This window comes from Haemorhous mexicanus, chromosome 11 (genome assembly GCF_027477595.1).
Source record: "Haemorhous mexicanus isolate bHaeMex1 chromosome 11, bHaeMex1.pri, whole genome shotgun sequence".
Lineage (NCBI taxonomy): Eukaryota > Metazoa > Chordata > Aves > Passeriformes > Fringillidae > Haemorhous > Haemorhous mexicanus.
This window is the reverse complement of record NC_082351.1, coordinates 3,798,381-3,813,677: the sequence shown is the minus strand read 5'-3', so window position 1 is coordinate 3,813,677 and position 15,297 is coordinate 3,798,381. Positions and strand designations below refer to the sequence as shown.

Below are 15,297 nucleotides of genomic sequence, written 5' to 3'. Positions count from 1 at the left end.
GCCAAGTCTTTGGGAAGATGGAAAACCAGGGAAAAACCAACAACAGAGGTGCAAAGGAACAATCCATTAAGGATAAAATATGCTATAGGAATACAAATGACAAGGGTGGGGGAGGATTATAGAACCGACCATTGAAACTGAATTGCAATTGAAAATACAATAGAAACACTCCACAACACCCCAGTGCACAAGGGAAGAGGTAGAGATGCCACCACTCCGGACTTCTGTAGTGCCCTGGACACACCAGCCCTGCCCAGCATCCTTGTCCCTCCCTTGGTGAGCTGTGGATCTGATGGAGGCACAGTTTGGAGAAGGAGGAATTGCCTGGCTGGTCACATCCAGGGGGTTGTGGTCAATGGCTCAGAGGCCCAGTGGATGTCAGTGCTCAGTGGTCTCTCTCAGGGTGACAGCAAAACCTCCCTGGACACTGGGAACTCAGTGTCCTGATGGTGCTGCTGGACAAGAGAGATGGAGGTGCCTCTCAAACAGAAGTGTTCAGATTGCCCAAGTCTTTCAGACCTGCTCAGTGAATGAGCAGCTGATTGAAGTGCAAAGATACTGAGAAACCACACAATCCCTTCCATGGGAAGAAACATCTCCCTGTCCAAACCTCCCCTGTCTTTATCCAGCTCCAAGAGGAACAGACATATCTATATCTATATATCTATCTAGCTAACAAAATAACTTCAGCTTTAAATAAAATCTCTTTATTTATCCTTTTGCTATGAAGTAGTGGTTAGAAAGAAGTTTTATTTTAAAGAGATACATTTAGTAAAGACATTAAATAACAGATGCTTTTAAGGTGTCGAATATGGAAACTGCAGCAAATTCCTCCCTGACTGACATTCTTGAGTGCCTGCTGTCAGGGAGGGATCAGAAGGTCCTGTCCAGAGGGTGGGAGCAGATGTATGCCCTCTTCTCCAGGATCTGCTTTGCAGCTTTTTTAATGGAATCATCCAGGTTTTCATCGGCGTCTATGGAGAAACAGAGAAAAGTCAACCAAGGGACCATAAAGAGCTGTTGTAAATTTCTTTCAAGAGTGTTTTTGAATACAAACGCAAGAGTGAGTACCAGGAAGAAACTGAACATTCTCTTCTGAAAAAGACTGATTATTACAGACTGAGCTTCAGAGAGCCAATGCCTAACTGGTCAGTACTTCCCAAAGAGCCCAAATCCCTCATTTCCATCGGTTACTTTCCAGGAGTATATACCTAAAATATAGATTTTATATTGCTCAATAAAGAACCATGGCAGTTTTCTTTAGCTGTGAAGTGAAAAGACTCTTCTCAACAGGTTCCAGCTCTGCTGCTTATTTGAATTAAAAGCAGAGCAAAACTCTTCTGTTGGTCACATCAAACTCACCTTTCTTTCAATCTCACAGTCTTTCTCACAGAAAGACAGGAGAGTGTAAGAGTTATTTTATAGTACTTACATTTTTCTAATTGAGCCAGGGCATAATTATTCTTGAAATAAGCTTCTGTGCAGAAGATATTTGTAAGAAGCACCTGGAAAAGCAGTAAAACTGAGTTAAAAAACAGTGAATGAATTTCATCAAGAAAACCATGTAGAAAAAACACAGTAATTTAAACTTCTCAAAGCCCTTTGATAATGGAGCCCTGAAGCCCAGTCATGTGCAGTGAAGCCTCAGCTGGCCCTTTGAGGCCAGAACTGCCAAGGCTCAGGGCTGGGATGAGCCTTCACCCAAAACCAGCTCCCAGACTGATTGGTAATCGATCCAGAACAGGGCTCACACAAAGAGCAAAGTCTCACAGGCAAAGCCAAACCTTCATCAGGTTGGATTAGCTTTAACACTGAACTGGAGCAAACTTGCTTGTCCTGCAACACCAGTGTTCCCAGGAAACTTTACATGAGCTCCTAAATGAGCGCTGTCCTGTCCTGAACTGTGCTGCCCAAACACTGTTGTGCTTATGTGTTACTATTAATGATTATATGGAAAGAGCTTGGGAAGAACTGCATGGTGTTAAAAGATTTTAGAGAACATGCAGAGTTGTGGTGAGGTTCTAAATGTCTGTGTATGGGTTAAAGAAGTATTTTAATAATGTTGAGAGTGTGCAGCTCAACAAGCAGAGCCCCTGAGAGGCTCCTGCACTCTGGCATGTTTAGCCACGTTCTGCTGCACTTTTATGGGAGAGTTTGGTCTAATTCCCCAGAGATGCAGCCTGCCTGCTCCCAGGAGCACAGCCTGAGTGGGAATGGCTGGTCCTGAGGGACACTCACCTCGTGGTCATGGTTCCTGAGCCCGATGCTGATGGAGCGGCTGGCCCGGGAGATGGCTGCAGTCATTGCATACAAATTAATCACCACATCTGCCACTCTCTTCAGCACCAGCTGCTCCTCCACTATTGTCTGGGAGAGGGAAAATCATTATCAGCTTGTGGTTTGTCAGTTCAAAACTTTAACCAGATATTACTGTCCCTACTTTGTGTTTAGGTCCAGCTTTATTTTGCATAAACTGGTTCTAGCCTAGGTCAGAAATTATCATAGTTAGTTTTGAGTTTACTAAGCTGCATGTTTTAACAGTCTGCTTGCAAAACTGTAATATTGATGGGTGCCTTAAACCACTTTGCTAAATGCCTGCAGCAGCAGGATTTGTGCTTACACGAGGAGAAGAAAACAACCAATTCACTGAGGGTGCTGGTGCTTTGGCTTTGGTTCTGACAACATAACTTTTCCATTACAATGAGGTACAGAACATCAGTGTGTTTTCTCACACCCAGTGAGAAGGTGTCATGAGAAGGAAGTGCCACACTCAGTCCCTTGCAGGTTCCAGACAAAATAAATAGTTACCTTGCCAAACCTACTTAGCAGGCCCCTGACTGTAGTTCCAAAATAATACACATTTTCTTCAAGTTTCTTGGCATTCTCCTATAAAATAAAACACAAAATAGAACAATTTGAGTAGTCTTATAATAGAAAAGCAACATACCCCCACCCCCTTTAAAGAGGACACTGGATTTTCTCTTTTTTAACACCTTGCTGTTGAAAGCCAGACAGGCACTATTCTTTCTCTCAAACATCCATTAAAATTCTCTGGAGTTTACTCTTGGTAACTTTCAGTATAGGCTTATGCTGACAAAAGTAACTAGCAGAACACCCCATGAAAAATATACCTTATCTTTTTGCTATTAATAGAACATTCATTTTTGGTCATAAAAACCTTTTCCTAAGTGATTAAGCAAGTACGTTTATGTGTAATCCACAGAAATTCTTACCTGAAACTCTGTTCAAATTAAAAAGGAAAAACTCCTGTTTTGTAACTCCTTACAACAAAGGGCAGTTATTACAGACACTTTAATATGATGAAGGATCAATTTATACAAATTATCCAAATGGATCTAAACCTGGATTTGGTATAAACACAGGCTTAGAGCAGTCTTCATCCTCTCTTGATACCTGGACAATAATTGTAAATTCTTACCCTGTCATGGTGCCAACATTTGCTTACCCTGGAAAATCTCACTGCCCCTAAGCACACATTTTGGTTTGCAAAAACAGGAGATTAAATTGTGACAAGGAGCAAAGGGAGCAAACATGAGAGCTCAGCAAAGAGGCCCTTACCTGGAGGCTGGGATGCACCACCCCAAGGTCACCTACAAGCCCCAGATCCACCTTCCTGCCCAGGGTGTCCTGTAACCTGGTCAGGAACTCCCCCAGCGCCACTCCCATGTTTCCTTTCTTGATTGCTCTGAAATGTTGGGGAAAGAACAGCTGTTAAAAAAATTCCAGGAGGTTCAGACACTGCCAGTTGGAATTCCAAATGCTTTAGCAAAATGCCTGCAGCTTGTCCGTGAATTACCAAGTCCTGATCCATTACTGCATTACTGTGAAGTCTGGAGAACAACTGAAGAGCCTTAAGAGTCATCAGCTGCTCTCAAAGACACCCACAAGGAATTTCAGAGACCAGTAACTCAATATGCACAATGCAGCTGTTGTGCCAATACAGCTTCATTCAGCTACAAAATATTCATTACTGGTCTTGAAAGAAATAATTACAGCTTGTGTAACAGTTCAAGATAAAATGCATTAGATGCTACAACTCCTAAATCTATGAACCCTCCCATTAAAAAGACAAAGAGCCCCTGTAACACTGAACTTTTACAGATAATAAATAGAAAACACTGTAGGTTTTCCCTGCAGTTTCTTCTCTTATTGATAAAGTTATCTGATTCTGTTTAGTTTATTTAAAACTATTAACAGTAAATAAGAACATACTTAATTTTGTCAGTTAAGATCTTCCCTGCATGCTGCATCCCTGTCAGTGCAATGTATAATCTCAGGATTTCATTGGTTCCCTAGAAAAAGTAGAAGAGAAAGTGAGACAGGTGGGTAACCAGAGTTTACAGCAGTGAGTGTTTTCCAAACAGGTCTGTTGTGCCCCTGTGCCCTTCCCACTGCTCCAATCCCCACACACAAATTGCTGCCTTTTGCTTTATCTCAGTTTTAATTCTGATTTCATGGGGCATTGCAGAAGTCAAGCCCCTCATCATTAAACACACAAATATACCCCAATGAAAAAGAAACCAGACTAAATGCATTTTGATTAAAAATGTTCTGCACTGTTCCAGTAAAGGAACATTTGAATAGTTGTAGAGCTGCTCAAAATGAGCTGAGTTAAAATCAAGTCCGGCAGTGACTCTGATGTGCACTCGGTGGGTCACTGACAATCCAGCTTGGAAACAGAACAAGCTTCAGAACCAACCTTTCTTTTAATTTAAATGCCCATCAATAAGTTAATTAAATGTCTGAGATCTTTTATGAGTTTCCCTGCTTCACTTGTGAGAAGCACAGAAGAGGAAAGGTCACTGCTGTAACTCACACTGTGGTCAGTCCCTAAAAGCCATCATAGCGTATTTTACTACAGGGAACTACTATTGATATTCCAAAGAACACAAGGTTAGTCCTGCAGTCTTACTGTTACAGACTTTGCAGCTGGAGGAACAAAGTCCTGGTCAATCAAACCTTCAGGTTTCTGCTCACCTTTATAGGAGGTGTGAACTGCAGTTTGCAGTAAAAACAGGATCCTGGTACTTGCCTCAAAGATGAGCAGGATCCTGGTGTCCCTGAGGAAGCGCTCATAGGGATAATCCTTCATGTAGCCAAGGCCTCCAAGGATCTGCAGAGCCTCACTGACACATGCCCAGGCACCTTCAGAGCTGAACACCTGCCATGGAACAGGGTTCGATCAGCAGTGAGAAGATAATAAACAAGCAATAAACACAGGATGCCCTGCTCTGGGGTTCTAGCCACAGGACACTGCTGCAGTGTTTTCCGGGTGTTACACCAGTCCTGGAACTGTGTCCCTGCACCTCAGGGGGTTGTCAAATTCAGTGATGCAATGCACAAGGCACTCTCCAAAAGGGCACATTCTAGGGACAGGGGCAGCCCCACACGGGCAGAACAGCTGCAGTTGCTTGGCTCGAACCCAGAGCAGGAGTTTTCTGCAGTGACCATGAGAGACACCCTGGTAGCCACAGCCTGGATATTCCACAGGGTTTGTTGTGCCACCAGCTCCCTGGGAAAGCTGGCACAGCAGCAGCTTGGCCAGGCTGGCAGCTGGAGTGTGAGTGTCCCTGTACTCGTGCAAGGCCTCCTCAGACCCCAGCTCAGGGGCTCTGACATTCCCAACTTGTTCCCTGCAGGTTTTGCACGAGTCTGAGCTTGTGGGATACAGACAGACCAGTATCTGTCATTTCACCTAGCTGCAGTGCTTCTCTCATCTGTCTAAATGCAGCCCTGAGCTCTCAGCCCTCTGCAGCCTGAACACTGAGCCCTTTCCCAGCCCTGGTTACCTTGACCATGGCAGCCTCCACGGAGCAGTCAGGGAAGCCTGGCCTGTCCATCATCCCTGCAGTCAGGTAAGCCATGCTCTCCATCACGTAGGCTTTCACAGCCATCAAACAGAACTTCTCCTGCCACACAGCAACAGGAGGAATCATACAAAAGTTCAGATGCAAAAGTCCACAAACAACCCTCAAATTTTAAAAAACCTGCATTTTTTAAAAGTTTTACATAATCAAATTAATCAATCAATAAAAAGTACCACTTCGAAACAACAATAAATAAAAAAATACTTGTATCATTCTGGATATTTAAAAGATCAGTGTACAGAAGTCAGCACCAGGTTCACAGAAATTTCTAGCAAATCCTTTAAACCAGTACAGCCAAAATACCCCCAATGCAATCTGTGTCCTGGCACTTAGCACAGAGATTTAGGTGTTTCATTTTTTGTTACCTGAATTAATCCAAACTGGCTGAGTTTCTTATTGAATTGTTTCCTGGTGCAAGCATACTCTGATGTCATCTCTTTAAAGAAAGAAAAACAAATCCATCTCAGAAGGGCTGTGACAGACCATTCCAGCTGCTGGTGTCCTTCCCTGGATGGTGAGGCTCCAGTCCATGCCCAGGAGCCCCCGGCTGTTCCACAAGCAGCACTTTGTGAAAATCACCCTCACACTGATGGTGTTGACTGAGTCTGGGACCAGCCTGACACAGGCTTTTGAACCAGAGGTGTGAACTTGTACTCTTAGAGAAGGAATCAGTTTTGCTGCTAATTGATTAGAGACTTCTGTTACTGTTTTGGCTAATTATTGGCAGAAAGCAGTTTTAGTCCTAATTACTGTGTCCAGCTTTGAGCCAGTTATTCAGGTGGGGGGTTCTAGGAGACATTATACCTTCTGAAAGCAATAGTACTGAGGTTTTTTTCTTGGGAAGAACATTTTACCTCAAGGAAGTCCAACAGAGGCAATAACCTCCCACTCTATGAACTGAACCTACACTCTACAAAGGGAAAAATATCTTTATTTCATAACCTCTACAAGCAGGCTTTTAATAACTATTTTTCAAAACCATATTTTAGTGGTTTAAAGATTTCAAAGCGTGTTAGGACAAGGTCAAGACTCCTGTTCCCACTCTGAATGTCCTGCATGATTTGCCTCAGGCAGAGCAGTTTCTGCTGGCACCCAGCCATGCAGAGCACCCACTTCACCCACCTATCAACTTCTTAATCATTCCAGCAGAAGCACTGCCCATGCTAAATCTTCCACTGTTGAGGATATTCATGGCAACCTGTGAAGAAACAGATGGGGTTTAGGCCACATTCTCCTTAGGCCATGCTGGTCACTTCTGCCTGCTTCAGTGTTCCCTGGATTTCATTCCTCACTGGGACACACTGCCAGTCCTGGGAAGTGCCCTCACATCAGCCACCACAGCTCTCAGCATCCCAAAGAGACTGCTTCAAAATTGGGCTTTTCCTACCACCCACTGCATCCAATTTTACATCTGAAGTAGATGATCCAGTGACTTGGAAATAATCTCTATTCTAATTACATGAAGGTAAAATGTAGATAAAAATGCATTTATCTGCAGCTGACAAACAACATTCCAGCTGGACAGCACTGTTCCAGTTTATTAGATGAAGAAAACCACAATATTTCTCCCTGCAGCTGACCTGTGATGGCTGCTCTCTGCCTCAGATGCCTTTCAGCAACACACCACAGAAGGGACAAGAATGGAGATGTAGAAATGAAATACAGACCAATAATGTACAAAAACAGATCTTGGAGTCTGGTGCTGTTTCTCAACATGGGTGATTCAGGTCAAAGCCTGTTAGGAAAGAAGTCACTGTCCTACATTTTAACTTGTCAGGAAGACACCATAACAATCTTCTTTTCATCTCTACTACATTAAGGAAAATTATTTCATTTAGCACTTAGGCCTGGACTTGCCTGCTACAGCAGGAGTAGGAAATGGAGAAGGAGAAAGAGCAGTTTTGCCAACCCCCAGCTGACACTCTCAGAGAAAGCCACAGGTGGCCTTGCTGTGTAACCTTTCTCTCCCTGAGTCCTGCCAGCATTTCCCTGTGCAACAGTGCAGCCCTGGAGAAGCAGCTGACATGCAGGGCACCTTGGAGCTGGGCATGTCTCCAGCACTCCCTGTGACACTCACTGCCCTGACTCCCTTCCCACATGCTGCTGTTAAACCAGCAGAGGACATGTCCCCCATTCAGGGCAGAAGGGCAGCTGAAGTCACTCCCTTTTCTGAGGGGACACCACGAAAAACAACCAAAAGCCCAATAAGAAGAGAAAAAACACAGAAATCTGAGGTGATGGCACACTGTGCACTGTCCAGTGACACCAATGTACAGATCAGTGGGGGAATCTGTCCTCCTGTACCCTGCAGTGTGGCAGTGCTCACACCACCCACGAGGAAACTTCAGCACAGGGGGAAACAGCCTCCTTCAGGCTTCTACAAATCACCAGTAGTTATTCTCCACAGCTTACCTTAAATCCCCCTCCAACTTCTCCAATTACATTCTCTATGGGCACTTTGGTGTTTTCAAAATGTACTTCACAGGCTGAAACACAGAATTAACACTTGATCAAATATGACACAGAAATATTTAAAAGACATTCAGGAGCAAGTCACTATTTGTAGCAAGAAATTAAGTCTTCCTAATGCACTGTTTATGACAGAATTATACATGCTTTGCCAAAGAAGTGGGAAAAGGCTGTAGTTGATCACCTCATCAATTATTGATGTAAAATATTGAAAATGTTATGAATATACACCGTGTAAACAGATAACTACAGTTTGGTCTTTATTTTTAGTTCTGAGGAACTGACTGAACAGTCACCAAGATGGTGAAAAGATGTAATCACTACAAAGCTTAGAAGAGGTGAAGAAAGTGGAAAATAGATAAATCTATTGGCCACTGAATCTCCTGAGTCACTTCTTTCACCACACAGTGAATGAACTCCACAAAATGGATTCTTATTTCAGACCCTGTGTCAGGAAGGACTCCTAGGAAAAGCCAGCTAAAGAAACAAGAAACTTATACTGTAACATGGAATAGGTATTGATTTGCCTCTGAATTCAGATGATCCAACCAAAATAAAACTTTAAACTAGTAAAACAATTTCTGCTAAAAATGGTAGGTGGTTCTTACTGTTGGAGCCCCGAATGCCCAGTTTATCCTCGGGCTTGCCGTGGGTGACGCCCCCGAAGTCCCGCTCCACGATGAAAGCAGTGATTTTATCCTTCACCTGCCCGTCCCTGTCCACAACCTCTGTCCTGGCAAACACTGTGAAAATACTGGCCAGGCCACCATTGGAGATCCAGACCTGTTTTGAGAGAGGGATGATGTGAAAGAAATGTAACTGTGCTGATTTTGTGAGCACAGCTCTCCAGGATTCTGTAATAGGCTGAGCAAAGAACAGAGTGCTGAAAAAATTGCTGCTCCTTCCCTTCAGCTCTAATGAGGGCCTGCTCCCACCGTGAGCACATTTCTGAGGAGAGCTGACCACACGTGTTAAGCTTAGAGCTACTTTAAAACCAGAATGTAGTATCAATATGTATTAAATTAAAATCCACAGTGCATTTCCACAAAAGCTGGTGCCTCCTGCTGATGGCACGTGAGAGATACAGGGGCAATGTGGACTGGACAAACCCTGTGCCCAAAACTTAACTCTGATGAGAAATTCTCTGATCAGCCTCTCCCCAAGGGTAGGTCTCTTCACACCACAAATGAATCAACATTGCATCCAATGCATCCAATACTGCTGAATCCAGGACATCTCAGATTTCTTCAAGACTGGCTGTTGTCACTGTTTCTTTCAACAGAAAGGTTCCAAGCAGCCCTATTTCTAATTAAATATCAATAGCCTGAAAAATGAAGAGATGCCAAATACAGGTTTAAGTTTCCTTTTACCTAAGCTGTCATGGAGGGGGCTGATTTGCTAACTAACCAACCCTCCCTGAAGCTGAACACACAAGTGGGCAATAGAGAAGGAACCTGGGGTAGTTTTCTATTTTTCTTATCAGGAGTTTAATGCAGTAATTCTCTAACAATAATTTTCTGTTCCTTTTGTGCCTAAACCAACAAGAGTTATCCTTTTTGACAGGGTCCTTCTCCTCTAGCTTGGAAACCTCCCAATTCCAGACTGGTGCAAAGACAAGGACATTTCCTAGACTTGTAACAAACCCCTTTCCTGTTCCCAGTCTGTGAGTGGGTACCTTGGAGCCATTTAACAGGAAGTGCTTCCCATCTTCACTCAGGGTTGCTCTTGTCTGGATGGATGCAGCATCACTCCCACTAGAAAACAAACAAGTTATTCCCCCTCTTCCCATTATGTGCAAAGGAGGCAGCCTTAAATAGCAGTATATCAATTTTAGCTTTCAACTAACAAGGAAGCTCACTAGATTGAACAGCTCTAAAAGTTATCTGAGGGGACATTTCTTCTCATTACCATGTTATCTGGATTATGACCTGACCAGAATGTGCAGAATGCCACAACAGCAACATTTTGGAGCTACACTTTGAGCTATGTGAACACACAGTGAGCCTCTCACTTAAGTGACACCAAAAATTCTTCCTTTTGTTTTTGGTAGCTCCTTCAAAACAGGCTTTTATATTTTGAATAGGAACTGAAAGCATCCTAGAACAGTCAGAGCACATTATTTCTGACATAGCACAAAGCATCCTTTCAATTCATGGGAGAAATTAGGTAAATTAATTCCTGGGATGAGAACAACAAGAGTCAGGGATTTCACGGACACTGCCAAAAGAAGCATGCTGGGGAAAGAGTAATTTGAGTGTTTCTTTAAAAACTAAAACTAAGCCACAGATTTATATACTGAAGCCATGGGCCCCAAATAATGAAGATTCAAGGTATGAAGCAATGCAGCTAAGGCAGTGAGCCCACTGTGGAGCTGGGGGCAGCAGCACCTGCCAGGCTCGGTGAGGCAGAAGGCAGCAATGTGCTCCCCCGAGGCCAGGCGGGGCAGGTACTTGGCCTTCTGCTCCTCGGTGCCAGCTATGAGGATCCCCTGCAGAAACAAGCACAGGAAACTTGGCAGCACCACCCTGTGGGAAAAGAGAGGGAGCTGAGAAGCTCCAGCATGTTCAGAAAGCTTCATTTGCAAGTATTATGGGACAGCAAGAGACAGTTTAATAAACAACAGACTGTATTATTTGTCAGTTGTTAAACTATCTTTTCATTAGCATTCTCTGCTCAATTCCACGAGGAATTTTCTCTTACTATGACAAAATGAGTGTGGTTTCAAGCTTCTTTCTGCCATCCATCCACCACTAAAAGGTAAACACCCATGGCTGTATTCAAGTTCAAAACTGACACACTTGCTCTCAGATGAATTATCTCCTCTAGGCCCCCCCAACACGCAGCCCCAGCCAGCCAAAGTTGCTCTCTTCTGAATTCTGTCCTTCCTTACCACCTGAGCCCCCCTGATATTCTATTTCAATTCTATTTATTCTAGCTATTTTAAACAAGTTTGGTCAATTAAAAAAAACAAACAAACAAAAAACATCAACTTGGACTCATTTAAAGTAGTTTTCCTAAGAATAATTATCCTAATAGTAACTTTCTTGTCTGCTTCCTATCCAGCCTTTCTGTCTTACACTGAACCAGTGGTACAGGCTGCTGGGGACACCAACAACCTGACTTTTGCTTCCCCAGTAATTCTGATTTGCTCCCTCCAAGCCCCACATTTTTCACTTCACCTTTTCCATGCAATCTGTGCAGAAGCCCTGGCCCCAGAGCAGCAGCATTACCTTCAGCCCAATGGCCTGATGAGCTGCCAGGGTCACTGCAATGGAGCCATCCAGGGAGGTGATTTCTCCCAGACGTGCATACATGGTGTTTGACAGGCCCAGCCCACCTGGAACAGGCACCAGGTTTTATTGTAGTACACTTTTTGTGCCACTTCCCCACTTCCCCCCCAAAAAATGAATTCCAAGCACAGAAATACAAGAATGTAGCAGCTTTAACTGGAGAGCTACAAAAGTGGCACAAAATGCACCCCTAAATGCTCAGGGTGTTCTTCTGTGATGTTTACTCACCATATTCCTCTGGAATCTGCATGCCAAAGAGACCCAGGTCCTTCAGTCCTTGTAAGGTTTCAGGTGGGATTTTTGCATCTTGATCGATTTTCTTAGAGTCCACTACAAACACAGGATTTTTCTCATTTAACACTGTGTTTCTCAGTGCCCAGGGCAGCTGGGAGGCTGCAGGATTCCCCCAGCAGGGCCAAGGTCACTCATGAGACTTCTCATCCCCAGTTCCACAAGAATTTCTTCTTTCTAGCTTCAGCCTGATTCTCCTGTTTGTCCTCACAACATATTCAGAAAAAAGACTTTGAAGTGGGAAAAATCCAGTATTTATTTCATTTTCTCAAACATTTCTACTGGTTCTGCATGCCAGCAGATTCCCAGACTGTAATAAGCAAAGCATTTCCAGGATTTTCTATCTGAACCAAGTCTAGGTCATGAATACAAGGGAAAAAAAAAAAAAAAAAAACCAAACATAAATGAGGTAATTAGAAAACCTTGCTCTTAGGAGTTTTTAGATCCTTGGGGAATTAAGAGAGCTGTTCTGTACCAGGGCAGTGAAAACAAACAGGAATCATATTTTCTCCAGACTCCATAATTTCACCCTTTTATTCCTCCCCTAAACATCAGGTTGTGTACTCCATAAATCATGTTCCTCCACAGAGCAAAGAATTAAAAAATGTAATTTGAATAAATTCTTTATTTACTGTCAGTGAGCAACACTACAAATTTGCCCTTAAAATCACCTGGATCTCACAAATTGTGATGTGTGACAATCAGTGGCTTCTCCAAACTCCTATAGTGTTTGGAAAACCTCTGTCAATGGGAAGTCTGAGTCAGTGCTGTTTAACTGCCCCAGAAATTGCTGTCTGTGCAAACCAATGTTCTGCATTGCTCTGGAATTGGCTTATCCATGGCAGCACTAATGGAAGGAACACCCTGCACTGCTCTCTGGAATGCAGATGGGTAATAAGGCCTTTCCCATATAGAATTATTACTCTAATGCTGAAAAAACAGAACTGCTTTTGATTTTTCATAACTCCTCAATGAGCCAGCATTTTTGAGTATCTTAGCTGCATTCTGCCACAGTCAGTTTTAGCAGAGTAGGACAGTTAAAAAGTTTTAGGAACTAGAACTAGGAAAAAAAAAATCACAATATATGAAGTGGTTAGAAACACAATTCAACTGAGCTAAAACCAATTTCACATCCTATCTTTATCCCAGAATTCTTATACATCCTTGGTTTTTTTCCCTGTTTTGGAGATTTAATTCTTCTGATCAGCACCAAAATACTTCCCAAAAAAAGCCATAAATGGACATGCTACAGAATCAACATCACTATGTGAGCAGCAATAAATGTATAAACTAAATTAAATGTTTTAAGTATAATAATTTTATTCAACTGCTATAGCTAAATCATTTGTAATCACTAAATCCCTTGCATGCATAAAACCACAATAATATACCTTCTTCATTGAAGAACTTTTCCACAGGTCCCACAAACTGGTTGATTTCTGCCAGTTCTTCATTGCTAATTTCTGGGTAAGGAAAAACTTCTTCCTAAAATAGGAGATTTAATAATTTTTAATACATGAGCCATGCAGGTGAAATAAAAATCATGGGAGATATGCCTTGCAAAGACTCTAAAACACTGTGCAAATTAAGAATTGTGGAAAATGTTCCAAAACAGAGCTCCCCAGGACCCAACTTTATTACACACCAAAACCAGACCAGAGGGTGTTACGTGAACAGCAGAAACATGAGGGAGAAATCGAGAGATCTTTTAAGAACTACGAAGACCCAAAAATCCTTCATCACCCATGAGCTTTAGCCCTATTTAGGGACTGATAAAAAATGATGTTTTAATGTTTACAAAGCTCAGTGAACACTGCCCCTTGCAAACACCTGGCACGTTTCACCTGTTAATGCCTCGAGGACAAAGGTGAGCGAGTCCCACCACTCCTTATCATCCCCAGGGTGTTCTGGCCATGAACTGGGAGCAGCATGGCCTGACAGGTTTGAATTGGTAAAAAATCCAAGCAAGGAGCACAAGGAGTGGGAGGCTACATGAGAAGCACACTTCTGATTTTAACTGCCTTTCCCCTTTCAAGCACAAGAATTTATCTCTGTCTACACAAATCTGTTCATGATACTCTGAGCAATAATATCAGCGTCAAAAATTCAGGACCTGGAAAATGCTGGAGGTTTTCAGAAAGCTGTTGTATAGAAATTTGAGAGAAAAAACACCCCAGACATATCTGAAGAGGGGTTTAACACAGTGGAGCCTGAGTGCTGCCTGTTGGAACACCTAACCTGACAAGCCCCGTTGCAGGAGACTTTACTGTTCAACTCATTTCAGTGGATTTGAGTTATTCCTTCTTTTCATTTACTTCACCCTGCAATCTCTGATAAATGCACACTCTAAGCCTTGCAGTAACAAACTGCTTAATACAGCGTTCTATCTCAGACTTTAACTTCTTTGTCCAGGGCCATCTCAAGGCACCACAAGAACTTCAATCCTTCCTATCAAAACTGTAGGAGGCAGAGATTTACATGCATCCTCGATCCTTGAAGTACAAGCAGAGGATGAAGCGATCCAAGCTCAGCGGCGTGCCCAGAGAGGGCGCACAGAGACACGCGTGTGCGCCGGGGACCTGAGGGGCCGGCAGGCACAGGGGGCTGCGGCGGAGCGCAGCTCTCGGCCACATGGTTGTCTGGGTCACTCTGAGCTCCATCGCGTGTTTTGTCTGCAAAGGGTCCCTTCAGATAACCCGGCTGCAGCTGAGGGGCACCGGGACACACAGAGAGCCTCTCGTCCCTCCGTGCCAGGGCAGGGAGCTCTGCAGGGCACCGGGCCGGGCTGGACCCGCGGGCTGCGGGACAGCCAGGCCGGGGCCGGCCCTGCCGTGCGCTCACACCAACGCCGGCAGCCCCGGGCTGGCATGAGCAGCTGGAAAAGGCCCTGGCGGTGCTGCGGACGAGCCCGGGCGGGCGATGACTCGGTGTGTGCCAGCCCCGCCGCGCCCTCCCCCCTGTCGGCCGGTGAAAGGGCAGCGACCCCCGGGCACGGACGGCCCCGGCCCGCCCCCATCCCCACTCGCATGCCCGCGGACCCACCTTGCGCAGGGCACCGAGGAACAGCTCCTTGGCGAAGGCACGGCGGAGCACGGCCGTGTGCAGCCCGCGGGCTGTGGGGCCGGCCCGGGGCCGCGGCCGGGGCCGGGCGGCGCGCAGGGCCCGCAGCAGCAGCAGCACGGCGCTCATGGCCGCGCTCGGCGCTCCGTGACGGCACCACCGAGCGCCCGGCCCGCCCCGGGGCGGGGCATGGCCCCACAGCGCGACAGCCCCCACAGCGCGACAGCCCCCACAGCGCGACAGCCCCCACAGCGCGACAGCCCCCACAGCGCGACAGCCCCCACAGCGCGACAGCCCCA

The 15,297-nt window shown here is 44.7% G+C and overlaps 1 protein-coding gene across 1 annotated transcript; it reads right to left on the bottom strand.

Moving 5' to 3' along the window:
* Nucleotides 1–691: 691 nt before the first annotated feature.
* ACAD9 (acyl-CoA dehydrogenase family member 9) lies at nt 692–15,134 on the bottom strand. The gene is made up of 18 exons (XM_059856077.1): nt 14,981–15,134; nt 13,330–13,423; nt 11,876–11,977; nt 11,588–11,694; nt 10,745–10,845; nt 10,033–10,111; nt 8,966–9,140; nt 8,301–8,374; nt 7,011–7,086; nt 6,254–6,324; nt 5,811–5,930; nt 5,054–5,182; nt 4,234–4,313; nt 3,580–3,706; nt 2,809–2,886; nt 2,239–2,367; nt 1,433–1,505; nt 692–974 (listed from the first exon to the last, which is right to left on the bottom strand). The coding sequence occupies exons 1-18, from the start codon at nt 15,125–15,127 to the stop codon at nt 874–876; spliced, it is 1,863 nt and encodes a 620-aa protein (XP_059712060.1). The 5' UTR covers nt 15,128–15,134; the 3' UTR covers nt 692–873.
* Nucleotides 15,135–15,297: the final 163 nt, after the last annotated feature.